The sequence below is a fragment of the Sinohyriopsis cumingii genome, chromosome 1 (genome assembly GCF_028554795.1).
Source record: "Sinohyriopsis cumingii isolate HCF-2022 chromosome 1, ASM2855479v2, whole genome shotgun sequence".
Classification (NCBI taxonomy): Eukaryota; Metazoa; Mollusca; class Bivalvia; order Unionida; family Unionidae; genus Sinohyriopsis; species Sinohyriopsis cumingii.
Window position 1 is genome coordinate 156009853 of NC_142961.1, and position 27882 is coordinate 156037734.

Consider the following 27882-nt stretch of genomic DNA (forward strand, 5'->3'; position numbering starts at 1 on the left):
AAGTATCAGAATAAACTAAGGTTTTCAGGATTCATCTCAAGCAAACACAAAATATGTTGTGAAGTCTAAAAAAATTATAAGCAAATGAAAACAATGCACGAAAACCTTAATGAAAGATTTTTACAACTCTAACATTAACCCAAAGTTCAAACTGAGTGTTTCGAAGAAAAAATAATAATCTTCACTTCATAACGATTCATGGCAAGTAAGTACTAGAAGGGGTTAACAAAACAGTCGGAAATTAACAACTTTAACCAAAACCATAACTTCTGATAATGACAAAGCAAAAGCGACTGTTATGTCTTTCTTCCCACTAATATGGGCTTGCAAAAAAAGGGTAAAAAATTTACCTGTCAGAGATTAATTTTATTTTTTAAAACTAGCAATTTTTTATATTCATTTTTGTTGCTCACACAGATACTGAAGTCATATTTACTGCATAATTTGAAAAACGCTCAAAGTGCTTGGGGCTTCAACTTTTGGTTCACGTTTTCTGCTGTAGTGATTTTTGTGGCTGCAGTCGAGAATGCTTTCTGAGTAAGACTGATGTCCTTCAAGTGATTTACAAAAATGAGTTACACCTCTCCCTGGAACACCCGGATAACTCACAAGCCTGCTTATAATGCAGTTTCAGGCATGGCTCCCATGTTTGTATAGAAGAAAATACCCACAGAACTGGCCCTTATTTGCTGAATGTAAAGATAATCGCTATCAAAAACTAGTATATGAAACCTTGATATCTAGCACCTTTTATTACTGGTATATGAAACCTTGATGTCTAGCACCTTTAATTACTGGTATATGAAACCTTGATATCTAGCACCTTTAATTACTGGTATATGAAACCTTGATATCTAGCACCTTTAATTACTGGTATATGAAACCTTGATATCTATCTAACACCTTTAATTACTGGTATATGAAACCTTGATATCTGGCACCTTTTATTACTGGTATATGAAACCTTGATATCTATCTAGCACCTTTTATTACTGGTAAACGAAACCTTGATATCTATCCAGCACCTTTTATTACTGGTATTTGAAACCTTGATATCTATCTAGCACCTTTTATTACTGGTATATGAAACCTTGATATCTGGCAACTATTATTACTGGTATATGAAACCTTGATATCTGGCACCTTTTATTACTGGTATATGAAACCATGACATCTAGCACCTGTTATCATTAAAAATGGCAGTTAGTGACTGAAAATTTGAATGAACATCATGAAATCTGGAACTTTAATAAGTCAAATTTTGTTAAATTTTCTTTTAAAAACAAAATTCTCAGCACACTGTAAATAACAATATTTTATGAAATTTTAAGCCATGATAATGTCTGTAATGCCTACTGTAGACAGCACGTTTAAGAAATAAATACCAATTAAGTTTTGTCAAGTGAAATTCCTCTTTAAGTTCTATCTTTTAAATTGGTTTCAGCATAATGAACACAAATGTGATATATCGTCTTGTATTCAAATTTGAAAAGTGTCAGTCTACCATCACGGCTGTGTTTTGATCTTCAATTGTTGGAGTGTCTGCTGCATTGTTACAATTAATTAAAAGTAGACCTGCCTTGTATGATTTATCATATGAATTATATCTTTTTTTATCAAATCAAAAACAGTGGGTGGAATGAAACAAAATTGACCAATCGAACTGTTATAAATATTATTGCACAAATAACATCACTGAAATATTTAAAAGAATCATAATCATTCAAAAATGTGTTCCAAGACAGCAAAAGAAGCAAGTGAAAGGAATGTTCAGTAAATGAAATGCTTAGTTTTACAGTTATGGTTCATTATGAAGAAGAGAGTTATAAACATTGTAGCAAACTTAAAATTCCTGAATTGGCACTCTGAGGTTTAATTAATGCATTGAAATTGCAGCATCAATCTTCCACAAACAGAACATTAAATGTTTTTAAAATTAAGTTTCAACATTGATAGTTATTGTTTCACAAAATAAATCTCCCTTGTTTTTGAGAAGAGGAAATTTTGTTTAACTGTAAATCAACGATAATAGATCCACATTCACATGACATTATACAGGGTGTTTTCACAGGTCATGTGTACTGAAACCTCTTGGAGTAATGATTTTACCAATCTTCAGAGGCTAGTTATCTTAAAAATAATGGTAATTTAGAGAAAAGGGAACAACCTTGTTAGAAAAAATATTTATCACAATTATTCCCAAAGTGATTATATAATGAATATTAAACCATTAAATGTTCACCCTCCTTGTCTTCTTGCTATCAATGTCAAGCTGTGATGGCAATCTATTTTTTATTTTTTTGAGGTCCGCCATGCATTCACATCTGCTTAGATTTTGTTTTTGAACCCCGTTATGTACGAGTTCTCTAGTGAGAGGTATACCAAAGCTGTCCTAAATTTAATACATGGTAAGAAACTATTTTTATTTTTGTTCATAAAATTCAAACCTGGATATGGCACAACTCCCTTTGTGATGATTTCCATCAGTAATATGCCATAGGACCAAACATCAGACTTTATGGTGAATTTGCCAAACAAAGCTGCCTCAGGAGCAGTCCACTTGATTGGGAATTTGGCACCTGTAAGAAGAAAAAATGTCAAGAAATGCTTATTTTGGTAAATTAAGTACTCATACAATCAAACAGATTTTCACTAGTGTCATGTACATTTCCAACATCAGCCAGTAAAATGTTTGAGTAACAGGTGCTATCTGAACATCGAGTTTGTTTTGAGTATACAAGACAAAGGTCTCTTCTTCAAGCACTTGTCATACTGCTCTGCATATTTAATATCCAGTAAGCCTTATACCTTGACAAAATTTATCGATCAGTTGGGAAAATCATTTTGAAATTTAAACTGCAAACTACAGAAATAAAGTAAATCTTTGACCAAATTTCATTTTCCAAGAATACTTACCAAATCACATTTAAATACAGAAATAAGCTCCACTAGTTCTTGAATCTAGCAATCCCAGAAATATAAAACTTTTGACTCTCCTGTCCATTGCACTAGATAGACAAAGGGAAGAAACTCTTACCCATTACCTAAACTTACCATATATACTCAATTATAAGAAAACAAAGTCGCACACACACATCCCCCTACCCCATTTTAGAGCTGAAAAAATGTCTCTTGATCCACCTATAGCTTGGTGTACCAATAGAATCAAATCCATCTGTTAATGTCAATGAGTACAAGTTTTAATTTGGAAAAAATAAATTATAGGCAAGAAAATTAAGACAAACTAGTGTGAAACATATGCAAATATATTATTAAGAATATGTCACAAACAAATGGGCAACTTAAATTTTTGTCCATCTTTCTTTTATAAACTCTACAGATGCCCGAAAATCTTTTAAATTAATTTATGTGATAAATCCATAAATCTGATTATAGGTCACATATAAAGATAGACATCTAGAATGATCCAATTCAAAATATCCTGTAATATGTTAATTCCAGAACATCTTACAAATCAACAATGAAAATTAAGTCAACACTTTTGCGATTCACAGTATCCTATAAATATCAGTCCTAATTTCATCTGGTTCAAAACAAAGACAGTCATCATGAAAATTTGAGTCACAAAATAAAGTTCTAAAATTCTTCACCATTGTCTGGCTTTCATTAACAATGTCCGACTTTACTGTCACCTGCAGAGGCTTCGGTCTTGGTCTTCCCTTGCCAGTCACACACCTTTTTCTGTCACACCATATTCACGCTCTGTAGCACAGTTATGTTTCTATGCAAAGTCTGTAGCTTTTAACTTGTTTGCTCCATCATAAACATTTTCTTTTCCCCATATTGGTAAAATTACCTACCAAAGTTAAACCCATATTCGTAAAATTACCTACCAAAGTTAAACCCATATTGGTAAAATTACCTACCAAAGTTTAACAAGTCATGATGTACAATATCCAAGTAACAACAAACTCAGTAAATGATAGATCAGAAACTTAGACCGAAATTTATGTCAAGACTAAGCAGATCATATAGTTTGTGAAATCTCGGTAAAGGATCAACACAACTAAAATAGATGCTGATTGTGTGACATGATCACAGGTTGTCAAAATAAGCACCCTCAGTTAACTGAATATACAATTCTATTTGGAAACTTAAAACTATTTGAACTGACAGTATCTTGCAAATACTACTCCAAGATTGATTAAAAAAATAACATTTTTTGTCATGCTTATATGACCACCACCCCTCTTCATGAACTGAATTTACCATTCACCCAAGACCTGTCCCCCTTAAGAAGGCTATCAGAATCACCTTGCCAATCTGTCCTTTCATTTTCTGCATTATCCTTAGCACCAGAACAACAGGGGTTAGATGTAGCCCCAAAACCACTCCCAATCAGAACAAAATGCTGGATGAGGTAAGATATGACCTGTCTTATTCAATAGAATAAAATGCTGGGATGGGTTAACATCTGACCTGTCTTATTCACTAGAACAAAATGCTGGGATGGGGTAACATCTGACCTGTCTTATTCACTAGAACAACATGTTGGGATGGGGTAACATCTGACCTGTCTTATTCACTAGAGCAAAATTCTGGGATGGGGTAACATCTGACCTGTCTTACTCACTAGAACAAAATGCTGGGATGGGGTAACATCTGACCTGTCTTATTCACTAGAACTAAATGCTGGATGGGGTTAACATCTGACCTGTCTTATTCACTAGAACAAAATGCTGGGATGGGGTAACATGTGACCTGTCTTATTCACTAGAACTAAATGCTGGATGGGGTTAACATCTGACCTGTCTTATTCACTAGAACAAAATGCTGGGATGGGGTAACATGTGACCTGTCTTATTCACTAGAACAAAATGCTGGAATGGGGTAACATCTGACCTGCCTTATTCACTAGAACAACATGTTGGGATGGGGTAACATCTGACCTGTCTTATTCACTAGAACAACATGTTGAGATGGGGTAACATCTGACCTGTCTTATTCACTAGAACAAAATGCTGGGATGGGGTAACATCTGACCTGTCTTATTCACTAGAACTAAATGCTGGGATGGGGTAACATGTGACCTGTCTTATTCACTAGAACAAAATGCTGGAATGGGGTAACATCTGACCTGCCTTATTCACTAGAACAACATGGGATGGGGTAACATCTGACCTGTCTTATTCACTAGAACAACATGTTGAGATGGGGTAACATCTGACCTGTCTTATTCACTAGAACAAAATGCTGGGATGGGGTAACATCTGACCTGTCTTATTCACTAGAACTAAATGCTGGATGGGGTTAACATCTGACCTGTCTTATTCACTAGAACAAAATGCTGGGATGGGGTAACATGTGACCTGTCTTATTCACTAGAACAAAATGCTGGAATGGGGTAACATCTGACCTGCCTTATTCACTAGAACAACATGTTGGGATGGGGTAACATCTGACCTGTCTTATTCACTAGAACAACATGTTGAGATGGGGTAACATCTGACCTGTCTTATTCACTAGAACAAAATGCTGGGATGGGGTAACATCTGACCTGTCTTATTCACTAGAACTAAATGCTGGGATGGGGTAACATGTGACCTGTCTTATTCACTAGAACAAAATGCTGGAATGGGGTAACATCTGACCTGCCTTATTCACTAGAACAACATGGGATGGGGTAACATCTGACCTGTCTTATTCACTAGAACAACATGTTGAGATGGGGTAACATCTGACCTGTCTTATTCACTAGAACAAAATGCTGGGATGGGGTAACATCTGACCTGTCTTATTCACTAGAACTAAATGCTGGATGGGGTTAACATCTGACCTGTCTTATTCACTAGAACAAAATGCTGGGATGGGGTAACATCTGACCTGTCTTATTCACTAGAACAAAATGCTGGGATGGGGTAACATCTGACCTGCCTTATTCACTAGAACAACATGTTGGGATGGGGTAACATCTGACCTGTCTTATTCACTAGAACAAAATGCTGGGATGGGGTAATATCTGACCTGTTTTATTCACTAGAACTAAATGCTGGATGGGGTAACATCTGACCTGTCTTATTCACTAGAACAAAATGCTGGGATGGGGCAACATCTGAACTTTCTTATTCATTAGAAAATCCAGTCAAAAGAAATTGAAAGAAGACCATTCCTACCCCTCAACAAAGATAAATTTACAGTGTTTTTGAAGATTGTCATCAAAATATGCCACAGCTGCTTTTGACAAAGCTAACATGAACAGGGTGACAACACAGATGATTGTGAATATTTCCATGGGCTGAAGTTGAGATTGAATAGGAAAGCACAAGACATAATTCCTTGGTAACCAATGCAAAGGACTGTACACAAATTCAGATCAATAACATTGTGAAAAAATATGCATTGGTCAGATCTCGATCGACTGCAAAAGAAGCATGACTGACCATGCCATTTCCATTTTGAATCTAAGTACTTTTGTTGAGCAGGCTGAGAACTATGACCAACCTGTGCTTCCTATTAGCTTTGGAAATCAGAAAAAGTCTGGAATAAAATTCCCAAAAAGTTAAACTTGCAAAGAGACCTTGTTTCATATTCCCATTGAAAAAATCTTCTTAAACTGCAAAGCCTGCTGTTACATGAAATTAGACTGTTGAAACTGCTGCTCTTCAGTGATGTTCTGCCTTCTTCTACACACCTCTGGTGTTGAGGCCACATCATTCTGATGTAGCTGAGACAGATGCAGCCTGAACACCAGAGAAGGCTTAAATGCCACAGAAGGTAGTAAGGAAAGTTGGGGAGGCAGCTCTTGTACTCCTACTTCCATTTATAGCTCTACCCTGTCATAATGCATATCTGGATATAATGCGGTAAAGCTATGGACCCCATAATCTAAATTATGAAAATTCTAATTTTTTAAAAAATTCAAGACCTATCAGTATCAGCTAAAAACTTTACATTAAAATTACTGTACTTGATTTGACCACTGCCAGAATGTTATATTATGGTCACAGTTTAAATCTAATCAGCCACTTTTGTATTCAAGCAATACATTGTTCTAACTGGCAAATGCACGAGAAATTACCCATGTCTCTAATAAACCATAATTGTCATTGGTCCATTCAGTTATTCACCTCTGCAAAGCTTGTATCCAAGTGTAGTATGTCAGCACTGTACGAATCCACGTTAAGTCCTGGATCTTAACCAAAAAGACTATCACAGACACTAGCCCTGATCTAACTTATAGGTCCATTTTGCAGTCAGTGGCAATGGACACTACCACATTACCAGTAATAAAATTATGTAAAATTTGTCAACAGCCAAAAGATGGACTGATTCAGTGAATCACCGTACGACTCTGCATGTAATAGAATGACTGACTGTCATGCAGTCCAAGTTACCTATGCATGCAATAGACTATCTGATAACTAGTCAATTATTTTAGCATGATCAACAGGTAGCTGGATCGGATAAGTCAACAAAGGGATGCAACTGCACCCGGTAACCACCCATTGGTCCACCAAATTTATCCCATTTCACTTCTTTACTAAATTATTTATTATTTTTGGAAAATATCTCAATACGAAAGTTTCTGAAATTAAAAAGTGAAATAAATTTTATTTAGTATTAACAATCTGTATAATTTAAAAAGCTGACAAAATTCATAGAGTTTTAAAAACAAATTAAAACATTTTTCAAGCATAAAACCAATCTTGAAACAAAATTTAAGTGTGTTCACGGCAATCTTTAAAAATCAAGAATTTTTCCATATTGTCCAAATTGCAGAATACATTACATCGATATCTGCCTCTCTTTTAGTATGGAAAAAATGCCATAAATATCTGCTTACCTTGTTTTGGATTATATTCATCATCCTCAATTACTTTGGCCAAACCAAAGTCAGCCACTTTGACGATATTGTTCTCCCCAACCAAAATATTCCTTGCAGCCAAGTCTCGGTGGATCAACTTGTGCTGTTCCAGATAGGCCATTCCACTGGCAATCTGTAACATTTACAATTAACTTAAAATAGTCTTGTCTCCTCTATCCAGTGCAAACTATTTCATTTCAAGCTGCTGGATTTATCCAACTGTCTAATAACCAGATACAAATTTTAATACAATGAATCACTATTATTCATAGGATTCCAATTTTCATGATGATGTGGTTGCTTTCAGACCCAACAAAGATTGATTTGTCTGTGAAGTTTCCTTCCGCACCAGAGACGTATCCACAAAGTATCAATTACATGTCATACTTAAAATAAACAAAAACTGACACTCACAAAAATTAAAAGAACTTAAAATAAACTGCAGTAATTTCTTGTCATCAGGGCTTTTTATAAATGCAATGGCTGAATAAAAGGTCATCATATTAGCATGACCAAACTGTCTGCTTTTAAATGTGCTACAATTAGAGAGTCATTATTAAGCAAGCAAATCACGTGGATTTAAAATAACTGATCTGGTAGACCTATTCATAATGGCCAAAATAACTGGGCAGTTAGCCAAGAATTCTGAGTAAGTAGGATGCTTTCTCCATAATTGTTTTCAAATAACAGTCATTGCATATGTTACAAAAACAACTTTTTCAGGATTTTTCAAAATGTATGCATCATCATCTTTATTTCATGCTACATGGTCCAGTATTCAGCGGCCTCTATGGTGGGAAGCTTTCTAGTAGAATTTCTGTAAGCAATTTATTTGAAGTTGTTCTATTATTAGTAACAACAGCCATATCTGATGGTGAAACTCATATTTGTAACATTCTGAAAGCCCTTTATTCCAGGATATGTTCTGTCACATTTGGAATCTAAAGTTTAATGTTAGAATGCAATCATTTTTGTTGATCGTCATAGGTTTCTTTACACCAGTACAGCCATTTTTTACCAATAAAATTTGCCTTTGTACCAGAAAAAGACGAGGCTATCAGTATTCATGTACTGACAAACTGTAATATGTGTTTCAAGACTTTAAAATTAACTGTCTCAACATCAAATTCTGTAAGAAGTCGACTTATTCCATTCATACAGTTGTAATCCCATATCAATCCCAACTCTGATGAGTGACCGTTGGCAAGAACACAGCAACAGAAGTGTCGGCTAATCGCTTTAATGATTACAAGACTTTGATATTCAAGACAAAAACAATACAAATGAAAGCACTCCTCTTTCACTGACGTTAATCTTACTGGTCACTTTCTGCTTCATTCCATTTGTGTTGAAGAATGTGTAATCAGTGCACAGCAAACAAATGCATTTTAAAAAATACTGGGTGCTATGGATTTTTTTACAGTACCATTGGTGTTTTTATTCACTCTTGTTCAAAACAATTTAGGAACTAAGTGCTTGTTGGGTTTGTTTAAAATGGGGGTGACCAGCTTGATTTGGAATTTTGCAGGTTTCCATTTATAGATTATTGTGAGTCACATGATCTAGCCATGCCAAAGCTGAAGGCTTACACTTGCACCAAGCATGAAAGCACTACTGCAGAATTCATTTTAAATATATTGTGAAAAACAAATTATGTATTTTTAGCTACATTTATTTATGTTAACCTGATAATTTTCCAACTCTCAGACAAGATCAAATTTGCGATGCTGCGTGGGATGAACTATATTGTTGTGGTGTTGACATGTGATAATGTCCATTTTGAATGCAGCTTCTGTAAAGGTCAGAAAGGCATTCATTCAATATCCTTACTCTAAAGTATTGTCTATAAGGTGATTCCATTCTATGCAAGTGATAAAGCATGCACTGATGAAATTAGTTGATTAGCATTTGTATCAGTAAAATTTGGTCTTGTACCGACTTTTTCAATCCTTGCCAGTATGAGATACCAGTAAAAGCGGAAACACCAGATCATTTTCTCGTAAATTTTCTCTGAGATGAACATTAAAAGTTGCATTTCATCGAATTAAGGAGGTCCACATGTTAATATAATGGGGTTATCGAATTAACAGGGGTCGAGATAAGTGGGAAAAATTTAGCATAACAAAGAATTTTTTCAGAACCGGACCAAAATGCTCAACATACATGGGTTCTCAAGCTACCCAAGGTCAAGATAAATGGGTTTGACTGTATGCAGTTGTGAACAAAAGTTACTTTGCATTATTTTCTTATTAAATTGTTGTTGTTGTTGTTGTTGTGGGGTTTAACGCCATTTTTCAGCACGATAGGCTATACATGGCGGCCAGTATTAATGGTGGAGGAAGAACCCGGAAAACCCCGGAAAGAACCACCGACCCACGAGAAGCTACTGGCAAGCTTTCTCACATGCCCACATTGGCTGAATCTTTGACTCGAACCGCCGCAGACAGAGGTGAGATGGCAGTGATCCGTAACGAAGAGCGCTTTAGACCACTCGGCCACTCGGGGCCCCTTATTAAATTGTCATGACTGTGATTGCTGACATCTTGAATTCAGAAACTTGATCAAGAAAATTCTCAATAATAAAAGTTTTCTGCAAAAATAAATAGCCAGACTTGACTCTAACCTATGACTTTTTTATCCTAAATAAATAACTCCCTACAAAGTTTGGACCAGGTACGGGTCTGAAACTAGTTATTATGCAAAAGTCTTTTTCTTTTCTTTCATTCACAATGACCCTAATATTATCATAAACAAATCATTTAACTTCTTCACTTGATGTGACCTACACCTTTGACCTTTTGACTCAAAATTGAGAGGCTTTGTCCTTGTCCCAAATGCAAGCTATCAAAAAAATCTGGCAGAGGTATGTGTTGTAAAACTGACTTTATCAAGTAGAAGTGAAAAAAATAAACACAAGGACGGAAAGATGAACAGATTGGGTCATAATAAAATACACTCTGCCAAAAGGCAGGTGGATAGAAAAGTTTTCTCTGCATATGATTTGCCATAATCAAGAATTATGACTGTAATACTTTACAAGACTCTAAAATCTAACTGGAAAATACTCCAACCACTCAAATGGGTATAGTTGTTGATTCTGGGTATGTTTTACATGTTAGACTAGCATCCATCATTTCATCAAGTTTAATGTCAGAGGGATCTGATCTAAGATTAGGCACAACTCCTAAAATTTACCTGGGCAGCCATGTCCACCATAACCACAAGAGTAATGATTCTCCCCTCACCCTCTCTCAGGTAACTAAGAAGACTTCCTTTAGACATAAGTTCTGTGACGATGTAAATTGGTTCTTCCTGGGAGCAGACGGCATACAGACGGACCAGCTTATCATGCCTACATTGCTTCATAATCATGGCTTCATCAAGGAAAGCTTTTGGGGACATCGTCCCGGCTTTAAGTGTCTTAATAGCTACATCTGTTGTCTTGTTCCACTTGCCTGAAAAAGTACATTTCATGAAGTAGAAAGTGCAAATTTGTCATAGAAAATTTCAATCCAAGAATCCTAAAACAATCTACAGCAAAGACTGACTAGACAAAATGCCTTGCTTTCGGTCAGTATCTTAAAAGCCTATTATTTGCATTCATTTGTGTTCATACAACTGAATGCAAAACAGCAACTGTCTACACAATTTTGCCAGACATAAAGAACAACAGTTACCATAGTTTATACAATGCAGCAAGACCTAAAGAACAACAGCTACCATAGTTTATACAATACAGCTGGACATAAAGAACAACAGCTACCATAGTTTATACAACACAGCTGGACCATAAGAACAAGTTACCATTGTTTATACAATGTAGCTGGACCTAAAGAACAACCGTTACCATTGTTCATACAATACAGCTGGACCTAAAGAACAACAGTTACCATAGTTTATACAACACAGCTGGACCTAAAAAACAACAGTTACCATAGTTTATACAATACAGCTGGACCTAAAGAACAACCATTACCATTGTTTATACAATACAACTGGACCTAAAGAACAACCATTACCATTGCTCATACAATACAGCTGGACCTAAAGAACAACCATTACCATTGCTTATACAATACAGCTGGACCATAAGAACAAGTTACCATTGTTTATACAATGTGCCTGGACCTAAAGAACAACAGTTACCATTGTTTATACAATACAGCTGGACCTAAAGAACAACAGTTACCATTGTTTATACAATACAACTGGACCTAAATAACAACAGTTACCACTGTTTATACAATACAGCTGGACCTAAAAAAAACAACTGTTACCATTGTTTATACAATACAGCTGGACCTAAAGAACAACAGTTACCATTGTTTATACAATACAGCTGGACCTAAATAACAACAGTTACCATTGTTTATACAATACAGCTGGACCTAAAAAAACAACTGTTACCATTGCTCATACAATACAGCTGGACCTAAAGAACAACCGTTACCAATATTTATACAATATAGCTGGACCTAAAGAACAACCGTTACCATTGTTTATACAATACAGCTGGACCTAAAGAACAACAGTTACCATTGTTTATACAATGTAGCTGGACCTAAAGAACAACCGGACCTAAAGAACAACCGTTACCATTGTTTATACAATACAGCTGGACCTAAAGAACAACAGTTACCATTGTTTATACAATGTAGCTGGACCTAAAGAACAACCGGACCTAAAGAACAACTGTTACCATTGTTTATACAATACAGCTGGACATAAAGAACAACAGTTAACATTGTCAATAAAATTCTGCTAAACCTAAAGAACAACAGTTACCATTGTCTCTTTTGTTTCAGTCATACGCATAACAGTAAAAAATTAACATCAAGGAGTCAATGTTTGGTACCTGATGACTTTCAAAACCATGTCATGTAAGACATCCCTGCTAACAACTCACCATCTTTGTTCTGAAACAGTCCTGCAAACAACTCATGGACAGTTTCTTGTAAGACAGTCCTGCTAACAACTTATGGACAGTTCTTGTAAGACGGTCCTGCTAACAACTCATGGACAGTTTCTTGTAAGACAGTCCTGCTAACAACTCATGGACAGTTTCTTGTAAGACAGTCCTGCTAACAACTCATGGACTGTTTCTTGTAATATAGTCCTGCTAATAACTCATGGTCATTGTCTCATTAAACAGCCCTGCAGACAACTCATGTCCCTTTTCTGCAAAATAGGCCTGCTTACAACTTGTGGTCTTTCTCTTGTAAGACAGCCCTGCTAACAGCTCAGTCCTCATTTTGTAAGACAGCCCTGATAACAAGTCAGTCCTCATCTTGTAAGACAGTCCTGATAAGTCAGTCCTCATCTTTTAAGACAGGCCTGATAACAGGTCAGTCCTCATTTTGTAAGACAGTCATGCTAAAAAGTCAGTCCTCATCTTGTAAAACAGCCCTGATAGCAAGTCAGTCCTCATCTTGTAAGACAGACCTGATAACAAATCAGTCCTCATCTTGTAAGACAGACCTGATAACAGGTCAGTCCTCATCTTTTAAGATGGCCCTGCTGGTCCTCGTCTTCTATAACAGCCTGCCAAGAACTCATGGTCCTCATACTGTAAGACGACCCTGCTAATAACTCATGGTCCTTGTCTTGTATGACAGACCTGCTTATAACTCATGGTCCTTGTCCTGTATGACAGACCTGCTAATAACTCATGGTCCTTGTCTTGTATGACAGACCTGCTTATAACTCATGGTCATGACAGACCTGCTTATAACTCATGGTCCTTGTCTTGTACGACAGTCCTACTTATAACTCATGGTCCTTGTTTTGTATGACAGACCTGCTTATAACTCATGGTCCTTGTCCTGTATGACAGTCCTGCTTATAACTCATGGTCCTTGTCTTGTATGACAGACCTACTTATAACTCATGGTCCTTGTCTTGTATGACAGACCTGCTTATAACTCATGGTCCTTGTCTTGTATGACAGACCTACTTATAACTCATGGTCCTTGTCTTGTATGACAGACCTGCTTATAACTCATGGTCCTTGTCCTGTATGACAGACCTACTTATAACTCATGGTCCTTGTCTTGTATGACAGACCTGCTTATAACTCATGGTCCTTGTCTTGTACGACAGTCCTACTTATAACTCATGGTCCTTGTCTTGTACGACAGACCTACTTATAACTCATGGTCCTTGTCTTGTATGACAGACCTGCTTATAACTGCAATTGCAATTTTCGAAATTAATGTTTTGAGACCTCTGTCAGTTTTTCAGTTGCATTTCTTCTATGGCTTGACAGAATAGCTGATTTTACACAGGATGGCATTGGCACATGATCGAGACAAGTGGAGGGAACTGGTCAGATGTTCAGCAGCACAGTGCCTCAACGACCACACTAGGTCATGAGACTGATGATGATGATGATGATGACAGAGGATGGGGCATAACTCCAGTGTAAAAAACTCCCTAAGAATCATCATCACACAATAAAATAACATGCATCAAATCCCATCCTTCAAACAACTGACTGTAAGATCTTAGGAGCACAGTCGGACAATACTGTCCCACATGATCTCACTTATCAGTTGCAGAATTGTATGAATGGGTGTGCTCAGACCTCAATTCTAATTTTTACAGATAGTCAGGGCTATATCATATAACGCCATATCTGTTCTGAAGTTAGCCATTTTATAACTGAACAGACAAACTGAATCCATTTAAATGTTGTATGTATTAAAGAATAAAAAAATGTTCGAGTTCTACTAGTTTTGCAGGATTATTCTTGTTAGGTACAGATTCATATGCGATCTTGTTTATTATAATAATAATAGTGTACCATAGTGCCAGTGAAATGATTTAATATGTACGAAGTAACTTCACCTGTGTGCATGCGTAATATATATCATTGTATCTGTACATGATCATCTCTCATGTACTACACAGCTTTAATTATTATATTTTCTCTGGATCTGGATGCCTGCATGTTACCGTGTGTTGGAGTTTGGAGGTGTTACCATCTGTCTTAATGATACTGGTGGTAGATGCAACAGTGTTCAACTTTGTGTTACTTTCTAAACACTGATCCTCCATGGTGACAGATCAGTAAGTCAATAATTTTTGTTTATAATTTCTATTCGTTAAGTCTTGTTGATTACTTCTTTAAGTGGCATGTTATGTGTGTGTGTGTGCTCTGGAATTTTAATGTAGCTTTAACAATTTTTCAGTCATACTGCTATGATGTCTGCAGTGCGACAGTTTATAGTGATGTCTAGCAATGAGGCATCATGCCGCAGACATGTAGCATGATGTCCCACCCAGTCACATTATCCTTGCATCAGGCCAACCAGTCCTAACACTAACCTCTTAATGCTGAGCGAGGCAGCTGTTAGTACCATTTTTTTTAGTCTATGGTATGACTCTGCCGGGGATTGAACCCACAACCTACCACATCTGAGGCGGACGGTCTAACCACTAGGCCACTGGAGCGTTGTTGCATGTTATGATTCATACCAGTTAGGAGCAACATTATTTTTCCTTACATCTGTTGTTTAATTCGTGCATATCATTTTGTTAAATCCATTTTTCAGTTTTATGTACAAGCATTTTATGTCAGATTTAATCATTTTTCAATCACATTATAAATAAGCATCTCATTTCCAACACGATTTAGTCTCTTCACTGTAATCTAACCCAAATAGGGATCATGCTGTTATGATTATTAAAATCAACAAATAATTTATTCTCTAACTTACGCAGTGAAAATTTAAGACACATAATTGTGATTAAATCTCAAATAATCCTAAATTTACTATCACAAGTCCAAACGTACAGAATGCTCCATTATGTCTTTGAACAATTTCCTACTATTCCCAAAGTAGCATTCATGTCCCAAAAGGCTATGAGTACTTTGTAATTCCAATGAATAATTTAAATGAATAATTCTAGACTATATCTGAACACAACTACAAACTCGGATCATAGATTCCAAAAGACTGAAATGAAAAAGGAAAGATTAACTGTTTACCAAATCCTATATATACTAGTTCACTTATCCCAAGACACAATAGCATTTCCAAGGGAAAAAGCCAAGTCTTAATTTCAAACAAGTCTTGCTTACTTCTTAGAATCATGACAAAAATCAGGTAGACATTGTCCTCAGTCACAGAAAAAAATTAAGCACACATTATATGTATATAAAAATTATGTACTAGAGAAAGAAAGTCATGATGGCTAATATGTGACATTTTTACTTTATGGCAACCATAAATCCATACACCCATGATCGACTCCAACTGGCCAAATAATCCAATCAACCATGATTGACTCCAAATGGCCAAATAATCCATACACCTATGATCAACTCCAACTGGCCAATTAATACATACACCCATGACTGACAAGAGAGATCCAAAGTAACACTTTAAATTAATATGATACAAATTTTCATATTTCTCATGAGCAAGCTAGGCTATGAACTTAAAGTCACAACAAAATATGAATCGAATCATGCTGATATATTCATGCATGCTCATTCCACTCTTACCCACCCCCTTCACCAAATGAATGTGAATCCAAGCGCCACTTGTTTTAATGCCCAAATATATATATTAATGAATAGAAATTTATAGATTCATGAGCAACATTTCTTCAACATGAAAGTTCTAAACTACAATATCACTTGCTCTGATTCAGTACCTACCTTTCCAAACCTCACCAAACTGGCCAGCACCAAGTTTTACAACAAACTCCAAAGAATCTCGTGGAATCTCCCATGCATCTTTTGTTTCCCGGGACAAATCATCCATTACAGGCTTTGGTTTGGGACATGGATTGGTCAAGACCTTGCAGAGTCCATCTGCTTGTGCTGTAAGCAAAGGAACAGATGATATTGGCTGGAATATCAAACTTTGTTCTGGTCAAATGCAACACTTCAAAGACATGGGCTTGGGACTTTTGGTTATTATTTCATTATCTTTTTATCAGTTTCCCTGGAGAGTAGAGAAAGCATGAAGATTTATCCAAGAGACAGAAGAATTTTCTTAGTAAACTTTTCAAACATTTGACAGCACATCAACGTCATACGTCCAGTGTTGAAAGAACTTTATATCAGGATGCTTTCATCCCAATCTGGTCAAATTCTACTCAATGGATTTACTTTGAGAAATTTGTTTAAATGATTAAATGATTTTTTTCTATGTTTAGTACTTGTGGCCATATTTGACACAGATCAGTTTCATTGTTATAAATCTGAATTTTCCTTGCCCTGGAACCCTTTCTGACAAATCTGATAAAGTGTAAGTGGTTATTTTTATTGGAAATTAATGTTATATGTTTTCTATTTTTATTACTGGTGGCTGTATCTAAATGCAGACCTGCCAACCCTGACGAGTCTGTCTCAGTAAGGCAGTTGATTTTTTTCCTAAGTTTGACCAGTTTTTAGTAAGGTGTAACAAAACACCAAAAACTGTTATCGTAAAGCTGGAAAACAATTAAAAGTTTGGTATTTGGAACATGCAGTGACAATAAACATTATGTTCAACTGAAAAGTTTGTTGTTGTTGTTGTTGTTGTGGGGTTTAACGCCATTTTTCAGCACGATAGGCTATACATGGCGGCCAATATTAATGGTGGAGGAAGAACCCGGAAAACCCCGGAAAGAACCACCGACCCACGAGAAGCTACTGGCAAGCTTTCTCACATGCCCACATTGGCTGAATCTTAGACTCGAACCGCCGCAGACAGAGGTGAGATGGCAGTGATCCGTAACGAAGAGCGCTTTAGACCACTCGGCCACTCGGGGCCCCCTGAAAAGTTTGTAAAGTATGCATAGACTTTATTTACCACTAGTACAGTTGCACAAATTTTAGTTCCAAACCCTATGAAGCTCAATGGCTTGTTGCTATTTCTAAACTTTTAATTCTTGGAAATTCTTTTTTCCATTTCACATGACAATGGCAATTATATTTCCCACAATGAGCCGTTTTCAAATTGGCACGTGATTTCCAATAAACATAATTGTGTCCCTTTCAGCTTATATTCACAAGAATCTGACTATTCCTTTTTATTTTTCTGCGTTGATTATTAACACGTTTCAAGAGACTTATTTCCCCTTTTTGTCTTAAACATGCATCGCCTGCTGGATGCCATTTTTAAAAAAATGCTATGATCAACAGTCTGATCATGCAGACACTTCACATGAACAAATGTGTGCAGTTTAAATCATCTAATGTGATGCTGTAAACTTAGTCTAGTTCCCTGACCAATTTCACTACTTCTAATATGAAAACCGGATCCAAATCAAACACGGATGAACAAATTTCACAGATTTATCGGCAATGATCATTTTTCTGTAGTTTTTGCTTGCATACCGTTAAGTCCATATTTTATGGGTAAATTTCCTAAGACTTACAGCAAAATCTTAAGAGTTGGCAGGTCTGTAAATGCCGATCAGTACCAACTGTATAAAACTGAAAGCCCTATATGCCAGTGAGTTTTCAATCAGATTTGATAAAAAATCAATTTAACAATTTTTGAGATGTCCTCTCAAGTTTTTTATATTTTAGTAATGGTGGATATGAGGGTCAACAGCATCACTTGCATAAATTTAAAAGCCCTTTATGCCATAAAGCTTTCTGTGTCAAGTTCTCTTTAATGACTTTACATAAAATAATTCATTTAAACATTTTTTTATTATTATTAACAACAGCCATATCTGTTCATCAATCAGCATCACTTTTATATACTTGAAAGCACTTCAGGCCAGGATGCTTCCTGTCAAATTTGATAAGATTCTTTTCAGTGTTTTCTGAGAAGTTATTAAAAAGTATTCTATATTTAATAAAAGCAGCTACATTTTTATCATATTGCTAGCTCTTAATGCAAGGAGACTTTCTGTCAAATCTTGTTAAATTCTACTGAGTACTTTTTTCAAAAGAAGTTATTCAAAGACCTTCTATTTTAATGGTGGCTATACCTGTTGGTGTATCAGTAGGTTATAAAACTGAAAGCCTGTCATGACATGATGCTGTCTGTGGTGGCTATACCTGTTGGTGTATCAGTAGGGTATAAAACTGAAAGCCTGTCAGTATCAGTAGGGTATAAAACTGAAAGCCTGTCAGTATCAGTAGGGTATAAAACTGAAAGCCTGTCATGACATGATGCTGTCTGTGGTAGCTATACCTGATGGTGTATCAGTAGGGTATAAAACTGAAAGCCTGTCATGCTATGATGGCTATACCTGATGGTTTATCAGTAGGATATAAAACGGAAAGCCTGTCAGTATCAGTAGGGTATAAAACTGAAAGCCTGTCAAGCTATGATGCTGTCTGTGGTGGCTATACCTGATGGTGTATCAGTTGGATATAAAACTGAAAGCCTGTCATGCTATGATGCTGTCTGTGAAACAGTCAAATTCTGGGCTGCAATTTTTCATCAGAAGAATAAGAATTTTCACTATTGGCAACCATAGCTCATCAGAGATCTACATCATTTGTACAAAATCCGAAAGCCCTTCATGCCAGGATGCTATCAAATTTAGTTAAATTCTGCTGGGCAGGTTTTGGAGAAGATGTTTAACATGTTCTATTTTTAGTAATGGTAGCCATAATTAATGATATGTAGGCATCATTAGTCAAAGTCTGAAAGCCTTATATACCAAAATGATGTCAAATTTAGTCCAATTCTGTAACAGTTTTTACAGTTCATTGCAGGTTTTTATACTTTTATAACAGCAACAATATTATAAGGGCTGATTGGAATCAACTGAATATATCTGAAAGCCCCCCACCACATGTCAGTAAGTTCTCTGTATAACTTTACTGAAACGTACAAGTGGTTCTTGAAGAGTTTAAAACAGCATATGCTGACATATGAAAGATGGCAAATAAATGCATGATACATCCAAGACCATGATCATGATTGTCAAAGCTGGGATTGCCAATGAACCTCAGTGAAAGACAGAAAATGTATAAAAAGGCAACTAACTATCTTAAATGTTTGCACTGATTATCACAAGCAAGGAAATTTTAACCAACTGGTCAAACACTACATGTACCAAGTAGACAAGGAACAAATATTAAGTTTGGAAACATAAATATTTACATACCTTTGTAATGATCCACCAGTGCTACCAGCCGGTCAAATGTTCGCCTGGCTGCTATGTAATAGCCACCATTATCCATGTTGCGTAACTTATAGTGCTTGGTACAGTCTCCTTTGTTCGGATCATGGTCTCTGATTGACAGGACATAATTTCCTAGAAAAGTTAAATACAACAATGCAGAAAATTTCTGATTAATATGATGAAGATGATTAGGTAATTTCAAATTTCAAATGAGAATTCAGGCATTTTCTTAAAAAGAAATATACATGACATTTTCTTCATCAAATAACCATGTTTCAAATAAGTAAGGTCCTTTCCAAGAAAAAAAAAAGCATTATTACAGATCAACTAAAATTTTTGACCTGTTAATTCGTTGATAAAATTCTGATATGAAATATTTTAGAAAATGCAAAGCTTATGAAAGGATACTTCATAGTATTACTTGCATAAGTAAATAAAAGTGTTTAAGACATTTTGTCAAAAGTTCTAAATCAACTGTCAAAATAAACTAGTAGTTAGTAACCTAAATTAATAAAAAAACAAATGACCATTCTTGTAATGCAGATACCAATTTTTCTTTAAAAATGTTTTTCCAAGAATATTTAACCAATCATAATACCTTGGGAGAAATACTACTACCTCGCAAATCCAGCCATCCCCAATACTACTTTTAGCTAAAGGGAGCTTAAAGTTTTCTGCCAACCTATGTGGCAGTCACAGTAATTTCCCCTTATATATAAGACTTTGAAGCAAAGTGTAAGAATACATCAGTTACTACTGAAGCGAAAGGCATACTCTATGAATGTAACTGCGGGGTGGCTGGGAGGATGTATGTGTATTATACTTGGGTAAGTATTCTTGAAGAAACATATTCAACTAGAAAAATTGGTTTCTTCATCAAATATGTTTCCCAATCATATACCTTAGGAGAATAGGTAAGAGGTGGAAGGATTTACATCCCCTTACCATCTCCAGTCCACTAGGGTATGTGAGAGACAGCTAACAGGTAACCCAACTGGAGGGTTGCAGCTTCAAAAGGGAAAAATCCCCACCCACCCCCAGCAAATCCAGTGGAAGTCATGAACCTGCAGCTTAAGGAGCTGTCAATCGATCTCAAAGGGTGACCTGTTGAACTGAGGATATAGATCCAACAGATCGAATTGGGATGACAACGTCAAAGATAAAAGTTATAAAATGTGGACTCCAACCTCCATCCCACAGCCTGAATGAGGTCAGTTTGCAAACAGTTCCAGTCTGATGCTAGATTGGTGGCAACCACTTGAACCTTCCTTGTGAGCCAAAATGCATATTAAGTTATTTCCCTAAATGATGAGTAAATAACCTCCATACTCCAGGATGCGATAGTCTGTTCTGAGAGATCTTCCTGTCCTTTTATAAAAAGTAGAAAGAGGCATGATCTCCCTTGATGCAATGTCTCTGTTCTATTAACAACACCACTTTAGAAAGTCCCACACCATGACAAAAAGGTCTGGGGACATGCACCCTCATTATCACTGGAGAAAAGTCATCACTTTTGGATTTGATTCCTCCTTGTCATTTGAGTTAAGTCAGCACCGTAGAGTTGTTGGACAGAATGAGAACTCCCTTGATATGCAATTAGTCCTGCCACCAGTGAAAGGCTTTCACAATGGCAATCATCTCATGAAATATTAATATGAAGATGTCATTCCCAAAAGGATGGAAGTAGTGGGCTCCCCAGCCTACCGTACTTGCATTGGTACAGACAGTAATCTCAGGCAGTTGTACTTGAGGATGTATACCAGTCATGAACCAAGTCAGGTTGCCCCAATTCTGCAGATGGTGCCTCAGCTGGGTGCAATGGTGAGAGGAAAGTTAAGTAGACAAGCCTTAGGACTCCATTTGTGCTGAAGAAACAGCTGCAATGGGCGCATAAGAAGGTGACCTAGCAGCATGATGTCCTCTGCTGTATTGAGCATGTAATTCCCAGTCAGACAGAATTTTCCTCACAATTAAGGTGCTACAATGTATCATATTGCAATACTCGATCCTAAGGTAGATGAAATATATTCCCTGCATACTGAGCTCCATACGCAGGTGAACAAATTGTTGAGATGGTACAAGGTCAGATTTTTTCCTTGTTGATGAGAAACCCAGTTTGGTAACAAGGGTGATCATGGCTTGTTGGCTGTAACTGACAGATGTTGCTGCAAGATGTCGTCCAGATATTCTGATGTTGCTTCCATAGAAATGGTCCAGACATATGCCATTACTTGATTCATTAGATGAGTGAAGACCCAGAGGCTGGTGTTGATCCTTAATGGAAGTGCCCTTTAATGGTACAATGTTGTAAGCAAATCGCAGGAACATCCTGGAACCCTTGGGAATAGAGACATGAAGGTCTGTGCCATTTTCAAGTTCACAGTAATGTTAAACTCTCTCACACTGATGGTTTTCAAAATGTACTGTGGTGTTTCCAGTGGGAACCGAGGGGTGTGGATGAATGGATTGAGGGCACTTAGTCTAATGACCAGATGTAGAGTGGTGTTGGCCTTTGGGACCAAGAAAAGTCTGGAATGAATGACAGAATGGTTATCAGAGGTTTGTGTAATATGAGTGGCCCTTGGGTCATGTTGCCGATTTCCCATACTATCCCTGTAAAGATGCAGTGGTTGTTGGACAGAAGGAAATATGTCTCCTTGATTGCTTGTTTGCTAACTTCATCCATCTGGACGTTAAACAGAAGGTTAGAAGATGAAGGATGTACTCTTAGCTTGGCTGTATGGTGGTCCTTCGGGAAAGTACAGCCAGAGGGCAATGAGTTGCATTCTACCAATTGTACATACAGCTGCAGTAACAGCATTGGCCAGTGTGATAAGTGACTCGTTCAGTACTAGGACCATTCTCAAGACTGACTCCCATGTATACCCTGAGGTATTTGGAGAGGGAAAAGAGAAGCTATGTTCTGTCTGTTGGAAGTTAGTCCGAGAGAACAAAGTCCAACAACAAAATCATAGCAACGATATTGCTCACTAACTGCCAAGTGTCATCAAAGGCCATCTGGTCCATTTGTACGGAGTGTGGCTGTCTCATCCTCAAAGTGGCAGTATCACTGTCAACTGCTGGAGATTCTGAATAAAAGACTGTGGAAAGCAAAGGATGAACCGTCTACAAACTGATGATGAAGCTGGGTCAGAATATCTGTAACTCTCCCAGGCTGCAGAAGTGACTGAAATTGGACTCTTCCATTCTGTCACAAGATCAACAGAAGCTAGAGCTCTGGTCCTAGTTGTTGGAGTAGAAGGAGGACTACAAAACTCTGGGGGCAAAAAACGTTCTGAACGGAAACTCAGAAGGCCGAATCTTCCTATGCCTTTGGATAATGCAGAAAAGATGACAGTGCAGGAGAACAAGCAAAAACATATTGGTTGTGTGAGGTGAAGTCCACTGTATCACTTGAGACTTAGATGGCAAAGAGTGACAACCATGACTTCAAGACAGTTGCTGAGTAAAGAGGCTCATGTGAGCAACCAAGTCCTCATTAAATATGATTGAATGTTTATGCAGATAAGCGTAACTCAAGTGTTGCATACAGAAACATGGATGAGCAGGACGCAACAGAATAAACCATGTATAGAGCGCTGACCTGTACTTGCCTGATGAGAGATGAAGAAATGCAGAAATGTACACGAGTGTATACATTACACACACACAAAAATCTACACAGTAAAATGAACTGAGGCACCATTATAGAGGCCCAGAGACCACCCATGCCAGTAAAAACATTGAAGTTGGCACCCAGATGCTATGAATGCCTTGGTGCAGAAACTCACTGATATGTACCCATTCACAATGGAATTGCACATAAACTGGAGTTTTATAGGTGCTAGAGACTTGAACATATAAAATATTTATAGCCTGAACTGAATACAAAGTCACTTAGGCTCCCTATGTAAGCGCTTAAACGTGCGATGAAGACAAAGTGTTTGCAACTTGATGAGGCAGAACTTTTCCATGATAGGAAGAGAAAAAGTTGGAAATACTGATGGAGTATACTTTCCTTCAAAGTGAAGAACTCCTCCAATTTGTGATGGTATATCTTCCATGTAAATTCTGACTTTTGCAAGGTCTCTCATGACAAGAGCATGCTTCTTGGCATGAGCAGAAGTAGTGACTGATGTACTCTTACACTTTGCTGCCAAGTCTAATAATTAAGGGGAGATCACTGCATAACCACAACATGTTGGCAGACAAGTTTTAGCTCCCTTTAGCTAAAAAATAGTACCTGGGAGGGCTGGATTTGCGAGATAGTAGTAGTTCTCCAAAGATATTATGATTGGGTAATGTATTTGAATAAGAAACTTGGTTATCTATTATTTTCCAATAAGCATCTCTCAGAACAAAATCTGAAAAATATGACCAGTGATTTATTTTACCTAATACACGATTTCAGCATGTAAAATACACAAACTAGAAATAAATTTTTTGTAAAAATATATTACTACATATGTTACATCTTACTGCTCTGCTGATGCATGATCACTGACCAATGGAACACAGTGATCTAGATCTTTAAACAAAACTTAGAAACCATTATTTCCTTAATAGACTCACCATGACCATGACCTTTAGTTAATGTTTCTTTCTTGTCCTCACTCAACCCATTCTCAATGTTTGATAAAGGAACTTAGTGTGGAACAAACGTTATTGTGCACAACCTATCTTAACTGCAGCCTTTTGACAATAAAATCAACCGGTTTCTTCCTTACCCCAAGTACAAGCAATCCACAAAGTCTGGTAAAAGTTGACAGTGTAAAACTAAAGTTGTTGTGCTGACAAGAAAAAGGGAAGTAATAGAAGACCCAATCATTGATGAAATAAAGATACATGTTCTTTCTGCAGGGAAATTAAAATCTTAAGTGGCACTTCTTCATATATATCATTTAGGTGCAAGATACTGTTTGGAGTCTGTATCTAGATGTAGGATGGAATCTCAGTCTGTATTTAGATGTAGGATGGAATCTTGGAGTTTATATTTAGAAGAAGGATGGAATTTTAGCATCTGTATTTAGATGTAGAATGTAATCTTGGGAGTCTATATTTAGATGTAGGATGGAATTTGGGAGTCAGTATTTAGATGTGGGGTGGAATTTTGAAGTCTGTATTCAGATGTAAGATGGAATCTTGGAGTCTGTATATAGATGTTAGATGGAATTCTGGAGTCTGTATTTAGATTTAGGATGGAATTTTGGAGTCTATGTTTAAACGTAAGATGGAATCTTGGAGTCTGTATTTAGATGTGGGATGGAATTTTGGAGTCTGTATTTAGATGTAGGATGGAATTTTGGAGTTTATATTTAGAAGAAGGCTGGAATTTTACCATCTGTATTTAGATGTAGAATGGAATCTTGGAGCCTGTATTTAGATGTAGGATGGAATTTTGGAGTTTGTATTTAGATGTAGGATGGAATTCAGGAGTTTATATTTAGATATGAATGGAATCTTGGAGTTTGTAATGCCAAATTTTTTGGTGAAACATGACATGAGCCTAATCTAAAAGTAACCAGAGAGTCTGCACTGAGCAACTGATTTTGGCTGTCTGAGGCACTGTACTAAACAGAGGATCTGTCTGGAAATGCACTACCTAAATAGTAACAACATTCCATTCTGGTGGTTTTCTTCTGAAACGCCTGTAGCTTCTAAATGGTACATTTACACACTGGACATTAGCCTAACAAGTGTCTGTCTTGCCTATACTTTCCAGGCTAGGCAAAATTTGCATAATACCTGGACAAGTTTCACTCTCTCTGACTAGAAAGATGCCTGGTTGTTGCCCGGGAGCCAACAGTAACCGTTCTGCCTCTTTTCGGGTTATCTTGCCCATGAACCATCTGTAGAAAAGATATAGATGACAATACATCTTTGCAGAGTAATTATGTTTAATAACTGACAAGTACCAATGATCAAGGAACTCAGTGGCTGCATGTCATAAATGTGCAAGTTCCCTGATCTTTGGCATCCATGAAATATTCCAAGATTATTATGATGCAAACAGCATTCTATCAAATATAGTATGAGACACATTCATTTGCACCTATCTGTTAAATAGTTGAAAAAAGCAAAGTAAGTTGTGTTTCCATGTGCAGTGAATACATATAATGCCCTAAATGTACAAGTATTAATGAACCATCATGTTATTGCATTGGATGAAATGCATAAACTGACCACAATGAACAGGTGATTGCTACTGTAAGTATGAACCTTGTTCCCAACCAAGAGTGGTCTCTCAAAATGGATCACTAATAGTTAAACATCATCCTATATCTAAAAACTGTTGATCTGTACATTAAAATACTAGTCTTTCCTTACAGTTGGTCTTTAAAAAGATTGTTATTTCCAGTCAAGTTTTACTTTACTGAATTGTAATGACATGTGACAAATGGATAGACTGAAGCACAGTTGAACCAGGGTAACACTAAATGCCACTTCCATATTCGAGGACCAGGTACACAAATATTATACAGCTAATTCAAAATCAAATTCATTTATCTCGAAGTCAGTTTACATTTTTCATCAGAACGGTTTGCAATGGATGAATAAGCCTCAACTGTAGCACATATATGCAGCAAAGTTATTTTGGGCACAAGTTAGTCTATGCTATCCACTATGTCATTGTTAAAATTAAAGCACAGAAGAAGTTAAAGCACAAATGACTAACATAAAATACCATAACTAATATAAATGTATGTTCACCTACACCTGAGCTCTGCCTATAGTAAGTCCATGAAAAAACTATGGGACTAGCCTAATACATTTTTTAAGATGTGAGGGTAGACTGAATAAATGATATAACCATGTCATATTACAGTCAAACCATCCAAAATTGTAGTGTAGTTTAGTCCTGCAATATAAGACAAGGACTATGATATTTATTTCATAGGAAATTATGTCCTAACAAAAACTAGGTTTACTATAGCATGCTTCCATCTAGATCAGGCAATGATAGTAATGTTATACCCCTTCCTTCATACCAACTCATTTACTTTTTCCAGGAAACATGTTCATTTCATAACATTCAAAGAACAAATTACTTTTCATTAAAAGGAATCCTTCTCAAGTGCCTTGGCCATCCATCAGGAAGTTATTTCTGATCATCCATTGTGTGCAGCACTAAAATCAATAGATGCTCATGTGCAACCAACTGATTCCATTTCACTTGGGAGTATTTATTTTAAGTAATAACCCAGCATGAAATATGTGTGTACATGATATGACTTCATAAACTAGGACTAATACATTAGGACAGAAATCAATTTGTGCGCATTTGATATGATAACGACTTCATAAACTAGAATTGATACATTAGGATAGAAATCAATTTGTGCGCATTTGATATGATAACGACTTCATAAACTAGGATTGATACATTAGGATAGAAATCAATTTGTGCGCATTTGATATGATAAAGAACTCATAAACTAGGATTGATACATTAGCATAGAAATCAATTTGTGCACATCTGATATGATAACGACTTCATAAACTAGAATTGATACATTAGGATAGAAATCAATTTGTGCGCATTTGATATGACAACGACTTCATAAACTAGGATTGATACATTAGGATAGAAATCAATTTGTGCGCATTTGATATGATAACGACTTCATAAACTAAGATTGAAACATTAGGATAGAAATCAATTTGTGCGCATTTGATATCATAATGACTTCATAAACTAGGATTGCTACATTAGGATAGAAATCAATTTGTGTGCATTTGATATGATAACGACTTCATAAACTAGGATTGATACATTAGGACAGAAATCAATTTGTGTGCATTTGATATGATAACGACTTCATAAACTAGGATTGATACATTAGGATAGAAATCAATTTGTACACATTTGATATGATAACAACTTCATAAACTAGGATTGATACATTAGGATAGAAATCAATTTGTGCGCATTTGATATGATAATGACTTCATAAACTAGGATTGATACA

The 27882-nt window shown here is 36.4% G+C and overlaps 1 protein-coding gene across 4 annotated transcripts in view; it reads right to left on the reverse strand.

Annotated features, from left to right (window-relative positions):
* Window positions 1-27882, reverse strand: part of LOC149808204 (tyrosine-protein kinase yes-like) — a 121032-nt gene that overhangs the window by 14051 nt on the left and 79099 nt on the right. For all 4 annotated transcript variants that reach the window (XM_089974662.1, XM_089974645.1, XM_089974654.1 and 1 more), the window contains 6 exons: window positions 25658-25761; window positions 19895-20044; window positions 16491-16655; window positions 11021-11280; window positions 7805-7958; window positions 2448-2579 (listed from right to left, as the gene is read on the reverse strand). In XM_089974662.1, coding sequence (XP_089830788.1) covers window positions 2448-2579; window positions 7805-7958; window positions 11021-11280; window positions 16491-16655; window positions 19895-20044; window positions 25658-25761 — 965 coding nt within the window. The remainder of the gene's footprint in view (window positions 1-2447; window positions 2580-7804; window positions 7959-11020; window positions 11281-16490; window positions 16656-19894; window positions 20045-25657; window positions 25762-27882) is intronic.